Here is a 15,865-nt window from a genome sequence, read left to right on the forward strand (position 1 = left end):
GTATATACAAATAATTTCTTTTCGGCATGGGTAATAGCACATTTTCAAAACGAAAGACCACTTCAAAGCATTTAATGCTTGCTTTTTGCTTCAAACCCATACATATATATATATCGAAATGTTTCATCATTTAGTCAACACAAAAGTGCAAATATATTTTTTTTCTGTATTTTGTGCAATTTTCACCGATTTTAATGCACGCAAAGGGTCATTGGAACTTGGAACTCAACTGACAATGAATATGAATTTATTTATATACATATATTTTAATACAGATATATGCTTACTGTATATTAATCTGTAGCTGAATCATCTCACTTTCACCACTAAAAAATAAATGCGCTTTTTATACTATAAAATAGTTTGAGTTCTTTCAAAATGCGATTGTTATTCAATAATCACTGAACTTAATTCGAAAAACTAAAACGCACTTTGATGTATCATCCAACGAACAATTTGTGCTGGTTACGTGTGTGTACGTATTTTCTGCAGCTTTTCGCGTCAACAGTCAAACAAATCAAATGATGGTTTTGTACATGTTTTCTTACTAATCACATTCAGTTACAATTCTGCAATTGATATATAAATATATATATGTTTATGTATATATTTTTCGTTCTTTCGTTCGATTTTAAGTCAACACACAATCGTTTCGTGCTTAAGTTGAACTTCAATTCTGTTTTACTATCAATTCATGTTGGTGAGAGCACAAAATGTGCAAAAACACATGAGATGAGAAAGAGTGTGATAAAGAGAGGTAGAGAGAGAAAGAGAGAGATCAAATAAAGACAACATGAACGGTTGTGTGAGAAATATTGAGATAGACAATGATTTGCTATGCGCAAACTCATAATGTACCATATACATGCAGCATGTTCACACATACAATTGAAAATTGGCACACACGGTTATGGTAACGTGGCTACTGAACCGCCATCACAATCCATCCACACATAATATGTACTGGGAATGTGGGTGAACAATTCCAAAGATTATATTACAACATCTCTCAATATCACAATGTACCATCCGATGCAATACCAGGGCGACATGTGTTCCTATAACTGGAAAATTCACGGTGTTGCAAATATTCATGTGATATGCTTCTCTCGCTCTTTCCATATGTTAAAGTATGTGTAATGGAAATGCAAATCTGCACAATATTATTCGTTACTCTTTTTTTTCTTCACATTTTTACTACAAGATGAAAACATTCCTTCCAATCAGAGATTGCAAAAATTCCATAACCGATTCTGCACAATGTGAATTGCCAAATTAATGGACTTACAAAGCCATCAAAATTTTAAGAGAGAGAGAGGGACGGAGAGAAAATAAGAGACCAGTTTTACATAAACCATTTTCGATTCGTCAAATAAATGCACTTTCAAAGGTATTATCATTAAAAATGTAGTGCGACAACGCACCAATCACCTTTCAATTCTAATCAAATACATGGATGTTATTTTAATAGAATCAAAAGCCCATTTTCCGAATTTAATTATTATTCGTGTACATAAGGGGAAGTTGTTTTAATGAAGTGACTCTTGATTCAACTGTGTGTCGTTTAGTAATAATTAATGATTAAAGATTTTTTTCAATGGTGATCAAAGACAACTTTGTAACCATACAGAATTGTGCTGCAAACGCTGATTTAAATTTTGCAAAATGTGCAAATTTTGGAAAAAGGCCGTCAAAGTAGCAGACATTCAGAATTGGAAAATGCAATTTTCCCTTTTTGTGATGATGATGTGCGATGAATGTATCAGCAAAATACGTTTATCAAATAGCATAGAAAATTAGCACATGGTTTTGTTTGCCGACTCCAGTTTGAGAGTATTACTCACTCACTTATTTGCTCTTTCTCTCTTTCTAATTCTCGCTATCTCTCTCCGATTCGCTCATTCGTGCTATGTAGAAATTCGAATACGCATACAATCATGTATTTTACATGTATTTGCTCTCTTTGCCTGTCATGTGTACGATACAATTTTGATATCATTTGAACATGTGTCGTGTAAGCGATGTTTTGCTGCTTCTTTCAATTTGAGCAAATATTTTTATTAACAGATTTAAATGATGACGAAAATCAAGTTTACTGGTTGGCCATTTGTGAAAAGTAAATCAAGTTCTCTCTCTCTCTCTCTCTCTCTCTCTCTGTGTGTGTGTGTGTGTGTGTTCTTCTGCCTTTTGCTATTTCTGTAGTTTTAAGTTTGGCGAGCGGCGAGTGTCGCATATATGTGTCGTGTACAGAAAGTGATGCAGGTCGAGGCCATTTAAAGAGGTCGTTCATTCGCTTTTCACCCAAGCAGAGCTCCGCCCAGCTCGTAAATGGAAAATTGTCGATTTACTGCAATGGCAAAAATGCATTCATGCAACAATATTATCATCCATGTGAGCAAAACGCCGATTTTACTCAGTTAAACAGACCTATTTCCACAGAGAGAGAGGGATAGAGCCATAGGAAGAGATACAGAAAATGAGTGAAGTTTGTATGCACGCCACACGCACACACCAATGTAACAGAAGAGGACTGAAGCCAATAGCTTAAAGCGTCTTCATATATGTATGTCAACGGCATAGTTACCGGGCACAATCTTTGTACATAAGTGTATACAGTGTAAAATGAGCGAAAGTTCACTTGAATCGAAGCGGTTTGCGAGCGAATTTCATTGTTGCTGTTATTTTTGAAATGTTGTTTGTCATTGTGTGCATTTCACCTACTTTTTTGCCATACATGGTACGCACAGAGATAAATGACTTCAATTTGGCGATTATTCAAGTAAATCTAATTTTTGGATTCTAAACAAACTTTCTATTAGTTTTTCCCATTATGATATTTTGGTGAATTAAACATTATTTTTCTGTGCAAATTCATACCATTTATGAGCGACTAATACTCAACAATTTCTATGAATCACTTGGAAAATATGCCGGAATCGAAATGATTTGCTGTTTTATGTTCCATAACATACATATAATCGGAACGGGTTTACCATAATCACAAGCAATTAGCAATTAGATGGTGTAGAAATGGGGAGCTTTTTCTGTACCAAAATAATAAACATAACAAACTTACCTCTGATGATGTCAAGTAGCAAAGACGTGAATCGGTGCTCTCGATTGATGCTTGTTGTACAATTCCATATCGCGTTTCTCGATCGCTCAAGTAATCAGATCGTAAACTATCTTGTCGATCGAATATACCCCTAAACAATACACATCAATACGAATTAAAAAAAAACAAACAAACAAACAGTGATGACACGCATGCGTACGATAATTACAACACAAATGGTTCACCTTTGTTCGAGGGAACCTGCACGAGGGCTTTTAGCGTACCCGGAATCATTCAAGCTGTTATCTTGACGCAGTGATGGTAACGAATCCCACGGTGAACGTTTGTGACCGCTACTTTGTGATGTGACCATCCCTTGACCAGAACCCGAACCAAATGTTGAACTACCTGATCGCCAACCATCCGAATGTCGAAACCATTGTGCTCGCGCTGATTCTCCAATGCATGATGCACATCGTGATGCGGCAAAACTTGAATTGTGATCACTCAAATAGCCACGATCACGTTCTCTTTCACGTTCCCGTATCAATTCATTTCGATCACTGTAGTAACCGTCACGTTCGCGATCTCGTTGTTCACGATTTATGACAGCCGGCCGTTGATGCGGCAATGGCAGAGTCGAAGACTTTGCCGCTGCTGATGAAGATCCTATAAAATGTTTTATACCAAACATATTAGAACACTTTTTTAGCTTTTCATAATTATTTTTCGTTCCAAAACTCTTGCAAATTCCATCAAGAACTATTGTGTGGTAGAAAAAATAGAGATAGAGATACAAGATAATGAAAAACATTTTTTTCCCTAGGTTTTCCTTCTCTTGAATTCCTTTCTCGTGTGAAAATAAATAATATCATTGGAATTATTGTTTTGAACAACTATTGAACTATTGTTAAAATAATGAATGAAATAAATTTGATGCATGCCAACACAAAAAAGAAAAAAATTACGATAATCATTCGAAATGAAAATCGAAAGTATAATCATTCAAGAAATGAAAAGAAAAACAATGAAAAAATCTAGAAAGAAAACGGAAACAAAAGAAGAGACAATCTTTCCTACAATTATATTGTGTTGAGGAAACATTGCTTAAAAAAACGGAAAGAAAATGAAAATGAAAAATTGAGCGTAATAAAAGAATAAGAAAGCGTCTATAAAAAAAGAAACAAATCGAACGATTAATGCAAGACACATTCCGGCCCGTAAATTATTGAAACAAAAATGAAACTGTTTGTGCTCTGGAGCTTGCCAATGAATTGTCTTGAATGAATCGTTCGGATTGGCGCCAAATTTGGATGGTGTATTGTGCATATATTTGTTTTGAATTTGTTTTTCTTGTTAGTTTTGTTTTGGTTTGGTTTGGTTTTCATTTTACTTACGCCTCCTTATTGGATAAGGGCTTCGTTGCGTTGCTCCAGATAAACTTTCAGCGAATTCTGTTTTCAATTTGGAATAATTTTGAATTTTGCACCATTTTTATCGATCCCAGGATTTTAAAAGCAAAATTTGTTTTGAAAATTTAGTGAATAAAAGCATAAAAATTGAATCGATCAGAGATGACTCTTCTGCGATAAATTCAAATAAATGTTTGCTAAAAAAATATATGTTCATTTTTCCTAACGAACTTTTTTAGATGATGAATTCTTCGCAGAAAAGTCACTAATCGGTCGAAATTCAAAGATTAAAATTAATGGAAAAACACATCGAGTGCAAAGCTGATTTGAATTAACGAAACATTTTGCATTACAACAAAATCATTATTACTTGAAGTGAATAAAACGTATACATCAAAGAACCTATACATATATATATGTGTGTGTGTGTGTGCAAAGCAGAGCGCAACTGTTGATATAGAAAATTGTGAAGTTTTATTCGATGTAAAAAGTATGGTTGTAACCAAATATGGTTGTAACAATTCACAAAAAACACAAATGCCATAATAAACAATTGCCCTTGTGCCTTCTCTTCGATTGAAGCGATAATATGTGAACAAAATTTACATATGTTTTACAATATCGAGAAGGTACTTTAAGGTTCCTCCTTAAGCAAAAATCACAACTTCTAAATATATGTAATATTCGAAATAATCTTTGACTAAATATAATATACACAAATATTTCAACCTTAAAATACTTGCTCTTTAAATCAGAAGCGGATTTTAGTAGAATTATTTTGGAATAAAAAATCACACAATATATGTATAATATATATTCGTGTTAACAATGAAAAGAAATTAAAAGACGTTACGGGCAAATACAAAATTATTATTCAATCACTGATTAAATACGAAACGCAAAAATTCAATTCACTAACTGTTACAATATGTTACCTAAATTTTCCATACTTTGTGATAATAGCGCTTCAAACGTGTGTAAACTGTAGGATTCGGCATCCATTCCTTTGGCCAATGTGTTTCGTAAGTGCATTTCGTATTCGAGCAGCAAACGTGATGTTGGGGAGCCCGGTGTCGGTGTTACATTCGGTTGATTCTATTGTTATTGTTGATGAGTTCATCACAAATGCACATTAAATTTGTTTAATCGTTATCAATTTGATTGATTTTATACCTGATGATGGTGTTGATGACGATTGCTGCCTTGACGTTGACCATACGGTTGATCTTGATCGGAATTGCCATTACTTGAGCTAGGCGTTGTTGCATAACATTGATTGTCAAACATAACATTATCAGATGGTGGCGATCCTTCCAAACAGCCACGTTCTCGTTCCAATTCCAAATATAAGCCACGCTGTTGTTGCGCTGAAAAATTGCTACTTCCTCTGCCAATTTCGTGTGATGATCGTGAATTTGAAAACCTAAACATCGAATAAATCGAGTGAATGTTGAATTTTATATTTGTTAAAACACATACCGTTTATTGCAGAGCGATGATTGATTTGAGCTCCGTGTCATTGCGTTATTATTGAGAAGATGTGCAGCATGCATGGCGTGTGGGTGTAAGTGTGGCGGTGGCGGTGGCGGTGCATTTATTATGTTTGCATTATAGTAATTATATCTTCGGCGTCCCATTTCAGGCGATGTGGCTGGACTTTCAGCGCTTGGCATTGGCTTGAGCATACGTTTCAGTGTGATTGGATCTAAAAAAAACAAAATGTGAAACAATAGAACATTTTTAAAATCACAATTTGAACAATTGAATGCACAATTTATTTATTTATTTTTTTTTTGAATATCAATATCTCTCATTTTCATTTGGGTCTACGCTGGATTTGGGTATAAGAAAATTAAATCAAATGGAATCGAATTGAATTAGTCTACTGACCGACATTCATATCTTCGGTGCTCTTTGTTTTACGGCGTGTATTATTATTCAAAATATTATGGTGCATTTCGTGAGCCTATATTTGTGGGAGGAGAGAAAAACACACAAAAAAAAGAGAGAGAGAATGTTTTCGAAACAATTAAAATTTGAATATTACTATTATTATTATTTGGATTTCGATAAAATTTGATGCAATGATTTTGTTTGGTATTACAAACACCGACCATTTCGTCGTTGTAGTCTTTTGTTCGTGTTCCAGTTCCGGTTGTTTTCGTGGTGGAAATATTACTGTGCTGTAACGTACCACCAGCTTGAGTTCCCTCTGATTTCGATGTTTCTTCCATTTTATGCATTGGAGCATCATCTTGGCTTATTTGTGAACCGACATGATTTTGTCCACTGCCGGTCAATGGTGTTGTAATGGTTCCACTATTGGTTGTGGTCATTGTGCTAGTTTCTTGGGATTTTGTTTGACGTGATAAATCTGTGTGTGAGCATGTGCAAGTGCATTAAAATTTCATTCATTTAATAATTAATTAATTGTGGAATTGCATGCCAAATGCATTTGGATCACTAATCCTATGGTTATATGGTTCGTTCGAATGCGATATGGATATTTATTGTAAATCGAATGGTTTGTTTTTGTTATTATTATTGTGCCAATTTATTGTCTTTCTTTCTTTTTTCTTTCCGCATTAAATGTTGTATTTGAATATTTGGATCACTTACCTTGTGCATTAATTTGATTAGTTTGATTTCCAGCTGAAACGTTATCGTATAATGAGGTGCTTGATGTGGCTGCTGTTACTTTATCGCCGCGTATGCCATCGGTTTCCGTTCCCCTGGTTGTGGCTCGCGGAAGTGTTGATGAGCCTACAATATTGAACGTCAATTAGTTTTTTTTTTTCAAATTTAAATTGAATCAGAATGTCATTACCTCTGTTGCGTGGATCTTGTGAACGTATTCGTGCATATTGTTCAGGTGTCATGCATGTACATTGTGGTTCACGTGCTCGCGATGGACTCGCCGGTGTGCTCAATGGTTTCCGTTTTCCTTTGATTTTACCTTTTCCAACCGGTTCCAATTTTAGGGAGTAGCTTGATGAGGCCTTTCGTGAAAATTTGAAAGAAGGCGACTGTAAAATGTCGCAATAACATTAGCTTAATTGGTTGGGGATACACATAATTTTTGTATTGGTTGTTGTTGTTTTGTGCTTTTATTGTTTTGTTATTTCTTTTGACATGATTCTCATTGCATTCAAAGGTTCATTTAATTATGTGTAAATGGCAAAATATATGCCACAAATAAATTAAACATTAACAACCTTGGACTGATTGTTTGATCACAACACATACTTACATATATATATATATTAGTTAAAAGTCTTGCATTCGGGAAAAAAATGTACAATTTGCTGTATTGGGACGATTGTGCGTGTATTTTTTTTATTATTGACAGATGGGGGGTGTGGAAGAATGAAAATGGCTTCAAGACATTTTTGTATTATGAACAATTGACCCAACGAAACAAAAAAAATGCCATTTCATAAATTTGCTGGGTATTTTTATGCGCGTTCGAGGTAGGAGAAGAGGGTGTATGAAAAATGTTTATTTCATCGATACATTTTCGAATTTCGGTGATCCATGGTGAGACACACCCCAAAATTTTAAATGTGAGAGTAAAATATTTCGAAAAAATGTGAAAACGTTTTGTCACATTTTAAAATTATTTATCGCCAATAGAAATCGCATCATTGAAATAATGTGGGAATTGTTTATGGGTGTGTTGATAATATTTGGATATATTTTTATTTATAAGGATTTTATTCTTTGTATTTGCAAAAAGACCATTCATTAGCACATTTATCGAAAATCAATTTTTGCAGAAAAAAAACCAATTAAAAAAGCAGGCAAAAAAAGATCAAAACAGCAAAGAGAATTTGTCATTAAAAAAATAGAATAAAAGTCATTTCGTCTTGTGTGTGTGTATGTGAAAGAGAATAAAATAAAATTTGTTGAGAAACATATAAATAGACACTTAGAAAGATATTTTAATTCCAACAATTAAAACGACGGAAATGTTTAACGAAAGCATGGATAGGATAAAGTCATAAATTTACATTGTACAACAATCAATTGAGAAAAACACATACGTGAAGCAATGGCTCATCATCAAAGTGAACATGATGAATTGATTTGACTGAAAACTTTTGCGCGAAAAAATGGAGAGAAAACAAATTCAAATCATTCATTTAATCGTTACATCGGTCGAATTACAATTTTTTTTATACATTATTTATACAAAAGAAAAGAACACGAAATGTAAACAAAAGTTATTTTCGACAATTTCTGCATTTAATCCAACGCCGTTGTCGTTCTAATCGTTGGAAGTATATGTTTTTCTAGGAAATTCAATATGATTTTTGATAACAATGAACATCATTTAAATGAATAAATTTTATGAATTTCGCCATCCGTCAATTCATGTTAAATGTTGCAAAATAATTAGCGCTTTTTCCGTCTCATTTTTACTTGCACGCTTTTATCCTCCGTTTTTTTTATGTGGAGCATTTCTTATATTGTGCAGGAATATTAATTTCCTTAAAAGAAAGAAAAAGACAGTACAGTGACGTTGACAATTTTAGATATGATGCAGAACATAATTTTTCGGACATATTCACAACACCGAGATTTACGAATTATCAAAATTCGATGGTATTATTCGTAGTATTAGTGGGAAAAGACTTTTAAATAAATACACGTTTTGAAAGTATTGTTGACTCATATTTGTTTAGTATGTATTGTGTGAGAGTCGAAATGAAATGTTGCATTTCACATCACTCAAAAACCATTTATAAATTGAATTCGGTAGTATATTCCCAATCAAATTGAAAGCGTTCAATTTTTGTTGTATGTTTATTTGGAGAAAAATTAATGGTGAGATTTCATTTGAAAATGTGCGAATATGGAGAAATGCAAAGCGAAAAACAAAGAGATTTTAACAAAAACAATTTTTTTTTATATACATATAGAATAAAATACAGGTGCAATTAATTTTGCATTAAAATAAAGAAATAACGATCATTTGCTGAATTAATTTTGAAACGTTATAACAGAAAGGTGTATTTATGTGACATTTTGTGGAAAAACAAGCAAAAAATATAAATGATTCGAATAACGTACACGTATAAAGAGAGATCAATGTAAACATAGAAAAGCAAAATTGCTATTTAACAGCAAAACGTGAATATGCGTCTATGAAAAATATATGCATATAAAGCAAAATGGAAACTGATGTCATCCCAAAAATGAGTAATAACGTGAGCGCAAAAAAAAAACCAAAAATTTAAACCAGAATCTAATTTCGAATTGTATGAGAAGAGTGGATGTAATGGAAAAGTGACAGATTTGGTTGTTTCAATCCCCAATTTGGGCATTGTTTCACTTACACAGCATTCGCGGAACTGTTTTGCATCGATGGGTGAGGTGAAATTTAAGCCCCATGTGTCATTCGTCATTGGATCTTTCCAGTACACAAAGCATTCGGATGCCTGGCCGATTCGAGTGCCTAGAAAATGCATCGATCAATATGATTATTCATAAAAAAAGGTGTAAATGAAAAACGAACCTGGTTGTACGAGTCGCACGTCCAAAATTTTATCAACTTGGCTATTGTAAGCAGTTATGTGAAACACACATTCGGGTGTATCTTGTATACATGTGATATTAACAGGAACCAAATCTTCAGATACTTGCTGCCATTTAACCGTTCCAGCGCCGCTGGCCGATACATGGAACACCTCCGCCCACAACCTGAATACACTAATGAAATTGAAATTTGTCATAATAAAATGAAAACAACATTAACTTTGTTTTACATTTAAACGCGCTGTTTGATTTTTTTGGTTGCTTGTTTTTCTTGCATTTTGTTTCTGTTTTTTTTTTGTCTCTATTTTGGTTCTAGTGATGATAGTTGTGTTGTGTTTCGATCAAAATTCTATACGCATCTCGTGTATTTAGTGTTGTTGTTATGTTTGTGTTTGTCTGTGTGTATGTGGTTTATATTCGACATCACGGTAACGGTATATGAAATTCAGTTTATTTTTATATCAACGATCAGTACATCGAATAGATCAAACGCGTATCACCAATATTGTTGTCGAAATGAACTAGATTCAAATGATTGCTTATATGCTTTACGGAATGAGTTTGATGCATGAACATGAAGCATGAATATTTTCATTTGTTTTCTTTTAGAGAAGACTCTAACATATTTATACATATACGAAAACCTCAAATGATAAAAGTGATTAGAAATAAGAGTATTCGCTTTGAAATGAATGAATTCAACTGGCTTGATTTGTGTTTCTATGTGAAAACTATGAACAAAATACAAACAACATGTCTATAAAAGAAACGAATGCGTTGAATAATTCGACAGACAGCACAAACAAACAAAAATTTGACATGATTCGCTCGTACATTGGAATGTGATTATTATCCATAGCGTGTGATTAGTAAAAAAAAATGAAACGATTTGGTATTCTCATGCATTCAATCAACAGAAAAACAATCAAAATAACCTCTATCACATATTTTCGCTTATTTTTTGACATTATTTTTCTAAAAAATGTTCCGTTTGAAATGAACTTCATCAGAATCATTTGAATAAATTCAGGAAGTTTATGTGGAAACATTTTCTTCAGACAAAATATAAATATGCCGCCTAAAACGTCATACAATCGATCAAATTCGAGCAAAAAAAAATATTGAATTATTTTATAAATGAAATGAAAATATTTTAATATTTTCGGTATTTTCCTGTTTATTCATCGATCCACTACGATTGATATCTAAAAATCACCAACTCGACACTGTCACTGATTTGGATTGCTCCCTTTTCGCCTACTTAAAACATGATGTACATACAATTTGATCACAAATGTGTGTCATGTTGTCAATTTTCTAGCAATTCTATTGGATGATCTTCGCACACACGCCTTTCATCTAGCCTCTTTTTACTATTTTGCATTTTCTTTGTTTTCATGACAAACAAATTCAGCTATATTGTTTTTTTTTATTGTTCTTTTTAAATGTAAAACACAGAATACTGTTGTTTCTAGGATAAATTCTTGTCAAATATACACATAAGAATATGAGAGAAAAAAAAAGAGAAATGAATTATAAATAAGTGGCATGAATGAAATAGTGCAATTAATTATGTAAATGCACATGAAAATGAGATATAAAAAAATGTAAATTGGTCATGCAATGCACATTTTTTTTCTTCATTTCTTTTGGACAGGAAAAATGAAAAGTGAACGAATGAAAGTGCAGGGAATTTGAATTCAAATTGTTTTCTTCGTCTTTTGCTTCTGCGAAATCGGTTTCATTTTTTCTGTTTGATATGGTTTTTTTTTTCGTTTCAATTATGCATATTTATAAAGTGCAATAGGATTGGCAACGCGGTAAACGAGGAATATTTACCTCAGGAGATGGCCGTCACGTCGTCGAGTTGATTGCCATGGCGAGTCTTCATATCGATAACCTTTACGCATTAGTGGCGCACATGAACAGCTTAATTTATTACCCATAGCGCAACTTGCACAGCTCGCCTGACCTCCTGCAAACATCGAATCGAATTTTGACCACGTGAAAGTGGAAAAAAGTGAGCGAGAGTAATAAAGAGAGGGGGTTAGAATGGTATAGAAAGAGGGAAATGAGAGAGAACAAGAAAATTAATGTCAGTTTGATACACGTTCAGCATCAAGTCAAATGTCTTGCGTGCATGATTTTTATTTCAAAGGTGAATACAAACCTGAGGTTCCCTGGTGTCACCACATACTACCAACTTCAGCCCGAGAAAGCACCTGACCGCGATTTAACGACTGTGACCTTTGATTGTGTCGGTGTCCGTATCGGCTGCCTCTCTGCAATGCAAAAAAAGGAGAAAAAGAGACAAAAACACCGTTAAAAGAAATTCATCAAATTGTTAATTATATTTGGGCATTTTGGATGCCAGGATGTTTTAAGTTCAAAACTTTGCAAATTTTAAAACAACAACAAAAAAACCGTTATGATTTCACGATTCAATTATTCAAAGTACATATACACACACTGATGATGACATCATTTGTTGAATTTTGTTTTTATTGAATATGTGATCACCACCAAAAACCGAGCAAAATTCAAATGTAGCAATGTTTTAACGGCGCACACCCTTCGCAAAAGATTTAATAAAATATTAAAATAATGAGACGAAAATTAAATGTGTACAAGAAACGCACATCTCACAACTCATTTGATTTGCAGTTCATATTTGTTTGACGTGCTCACTTGCTTCAAAAATGAAAAGAAAGAAAATTATATTTATCTTTGATGAAGAAACAATGAAAACCGACACGCTATTCTGTGTAGATAAATTTACGGAGAACTTTTATCATAACAAGTTAATCTCAACACATAAACAAAAACCAAGTCAAACGGCTTCACACACACACAAACCGTCCAGAGTAGACCGAAAAAAAAGTAAGCCGAAAAAAAAGAAGAAGCATATATTGCAAGCGAATGTATTCTTGAATGTGCATGAAATATATTCGCTTGGTTTTGATTCATTGAGGATCATCAAGAATTCATTAGGGCTCATTTAAATGGAATAAAACAGAAATGACACTTTTTGGACTAAATCTGTCAGCATATGAATGATAAATTGATAATGAAATAGCGGAAAAGTGTATCATATGTTTGAGGCGCTTATAGATGTACGTACATAGTGTTTTAGCAATTTAGCATTATGTAATATAATATAAAAGGGGACAATTTATGAAAGTGCTTGATTCTTGAACATCCATCGCATTGCATGCATATGCGGTACAAACACGCGAAGAAGAAAGTGCTTCGCCCCCGCACTCATCCTCCCACACTCGCAGCTCTCACTAGCACACAATTTTTTTTTTTTTGTTTTTCTTCTTCTTTTTTCCATCGACACGGCGGCCTCACCAGATGTAATATCTTTTGTCGTTCTAACGCAGCCCAATCGTGCTGATTCAAATGAGTAAATTTGTTTAAAACAAACATTCATTTTCATCATCCTGTAATGAAGTTGGCAAATGCAAATTAATAAAATGACTGCAAAAGCTGGTTCAAGCATTCTATTTTACACGTTCCATTATATTGAATTATCAACTTTAATTATGTGTGCAAAGAAGTTGTGATGTAATTCAGTTTTTTTTTTCCTAAACATTCTCAAAATTGTCTATCATTTAATTTCTTATTGTAATTTGTATGTAGGTTAAATTCCACTTTAAAAATGGCCAAAATGCATTTGCAAGCAGTTTTTTTTCTTCGTATGAAATTGCACACCTGCCCATGATATGGCATAAAGAATATAAAACAAATTCCATTTTTGATTCGATTGAACGGTGATTTTAAGACGTGATGATGTGATTTTAATTCAATTTGCTTACTTCGCAGATTAAACGAGATATAAAGCGATAACGCGATAAAGATTCTGATAATTATCGTATTTTACACATTTTAAATGCTCATTATCCTATGCTCGCTAACTCTGTGAATATTGTTGAAATGAATTTCAAAGTGTGAAAAAAAAAACGAAGACGATACAGAAGCGTGTGAAAAAGAGTACAATTACACATTTTGTCACTGTCTACGATCGATCGGCGATATCTATCCATTTGTTCAACTCTGTGGAATTGAAGAATCAGTGTGAATGAACGTACCGAGAAAAATGAATGAAAAGAAGAAAAAACTGCTTATACACAATATCGCACGTGCTTAACTCATATGTCTGCAAAGTGTGTGCATGTATTTGTAATCGGATGAGGCGTGTTGAACTATCGAATGAAACATAATTCATATTTTGAGATGCATTCATCTCCTATCCCACAGATTCACTACAATTGACACTTACAGTGCAGTGCAGTGCAGTGCAGTGAATCAATGAAAGGAAGAGAAGAGCGTAAACGAGAAACAATGCCGGCAAGCGACAACAACCTTTTATATAATCTGTTATTTGAATTCGCTGAATCTCTTATTGCTTTGTGTGTTGGTTTTGCAAAGAAATGCTGCTGGAATTTGTTCGACGAATTATTATCGATATCAATGAAATGGTTTGCATTTAATAAATATGAAATCACCACAACACATAGAAAATATAACGTTTGCTCGCATTTTCTTCTTTAAATTCGGTGTGTGCGGTATGTGTGCTGGATGAACACATTCATAGGTAATCAAATTAAAGTGTTTTCATGTGCATTCCGACGTCAATTTTTTTTCTAATTAACACTACCATTCAAATGAGTTTGGTCTCAGTGAAAAGAGGTAATTGCGGGTTTTTGTTCCACATTCTTTCTAACCGTAATTTTATAGTTTGTGTGCGGTAAGTAGTTTTGCTTTTTTTTTCATTAAATTTTTTCACACTATGAACAAAAAAAAACACATCTATATTTATGCATCATCATACTTTCCGTTTGCTTCATGGACACTTTATCTAAATATTTTTTGTTTCTTCGTCGTTTTGAACATGCTGTACAAAAAAAAATCAAATTTCGCTTGAACAGCATTTTAACAACCATGTTTTACATCATGATTTACAACTGACAATAATAATTTTTCGGACCGAAAAATAAAGCGAAACATTTTAAATGTTGCATTCAATGAATGCCATTCACTCTCGTTTGTGTTTGTTCTTAATGAAAGATTCATTAAAATGTCTCTTCACTATGTCATTTAATGTTGATGACGCTTCAATGTTATGGGCATGTGTGTGTGTGTGTGTGTCTGTTATCACCTGACTTATGCTGATCGCTGTTTGAACAAACTTGTGCTAAATTTTCAAGGCGTTACTTTTTTCGGCTCCATCTTTATCATTTTCGGACGTTTAATCATCACTACCGTAGTATCACTATGTCGTTTTATGTATAAAATATCACGATTATAGTTTAACCCCACACCATTGCATCACAATATTTTTGGATTGAAATGGTTCACGACCTTTGGTATGCACAATTTTGTAGTTTTTGTTGTATTCTCTTTAAATATATGATTAAATTCTTTTTCGGTTGCTGATTATTAACTGAAATTAAATCACAAGTTTCTTGTGAATGTCAACCATAATATTTGACTTTTCTAAATGTCCACACATGTGAGAATTGTTTTTGTTATGTTTTAAACTTAAGGCTTAGAAAAACTGAAATGTTGTCCACACAATTTGAGAGAAATAAAACAAAAAATCAAAACAAAAACTAATACAGTGGTGCAAAAAAAATAGTTTTTTAACTTTTTTTGATACTTTCAACGAAATATCGAAAATGCAGGCAGACCCAATAAACGTTCCGCATTTAAATTTCACATGTTTTCTAATGTAAACAGTATTTCGAGAGCAATACACACACATATATACAAAACACACTTTTTTACATGGAAATAATCGGCGAACACCACAACTAGTTCACGATTCTATTTTTATAAACATCGACATGATTGCAGG

At 33.3% G+C, this 15,865-nt stretch overlaps 1 protein-coding gene across 17 annotated transcripts in view; it reads right to left on the minus strand.

Annotated features, from left to right (window-relative positions):
* Positions 1–15,865, minus strand: part of LOC116345653 — a 112,248-nt gene that overhangs the window by 81,475 nt on the left and 14,908 nt on the right. For 4 of the 17 annotated variants that reach the window (XM_031775206.1, XM_031775212.1, XM_031775202.1 and 1 more), the window contains 14 exons: positions 12,176–12,287; positions 11,845–11,980; positions 9,986–10,179; positions 9,807–9,925; positions 7,295–7,493; positions 7,087–7,230; positions 6,582–6,841; positions 6,358–6,433; positions 5,947–6,172; positions 5,641–5,890; positions 5,403–5,562; positions 4,453–4,509; positions 3,301–3,724; positions 3,077–3,206 (listed from right to left, as the gene is read on the minus strand). In XM_031775206.1, coding sequence (XP_031631066.1) covers positions 3,077–3,206; positions 3,301–3,724; positions 4,453–4,509; positions 5,403–5,562; positions 5,641–5,890; positions 5,947–6,172; positions 6,358–6,433; positions 6,582–6,841; positions 7,087–7,230; positions 7,295–7,493; positions 9,807–9,925; positions 9,986–10,179; positions 11,845–11,951 — 2,346 coding nt within the window. In that variant the 5' untranslated portion in view covers positions 11,952–11,980; positions 12,176–12,287. Of the gene's footprint in view, positions 1–3,076; positions 3,207–3,300; positions 3,725–4,452; positions 4,510–5,402; positions 5,563–5,640; positions 5,891–5,946; positions 6,173–6,357; positions 6,434–6,581; positions 6,842–7,086; positions 7,231–7,294; positions 7,494–9,806; positions 9,926–9,985; positions 10,180–11,844; positions 11,981–12,175; positions 12,288–12,473; positions 12,574–15,166; positions 15,267–15,865 lie in introns of those variants that run through there. The other 13 variants (XM_031775221.1, XM_031775210.1, XM_031775219.1 and 10 more) reach the window with 10 other exon arrangements.

This window comes from Contarinia nasturtii, unplaced genomic scaffold, assembly GCF_009176525.2.
Source record: "Contarinia nasturtii isolate CC-2019 unplaced genomic scaffold, AAFC_CNas_1.1 Cnas_scaffold_1371, whole genome shotgun sequence".
Classification (NCBI taxonomy): Eukaryota; Metazoa; Arthropoda; class Insecta; order Diptera; family Cecidomyiidae; genus Contarinia; species Contarinia nasturtii.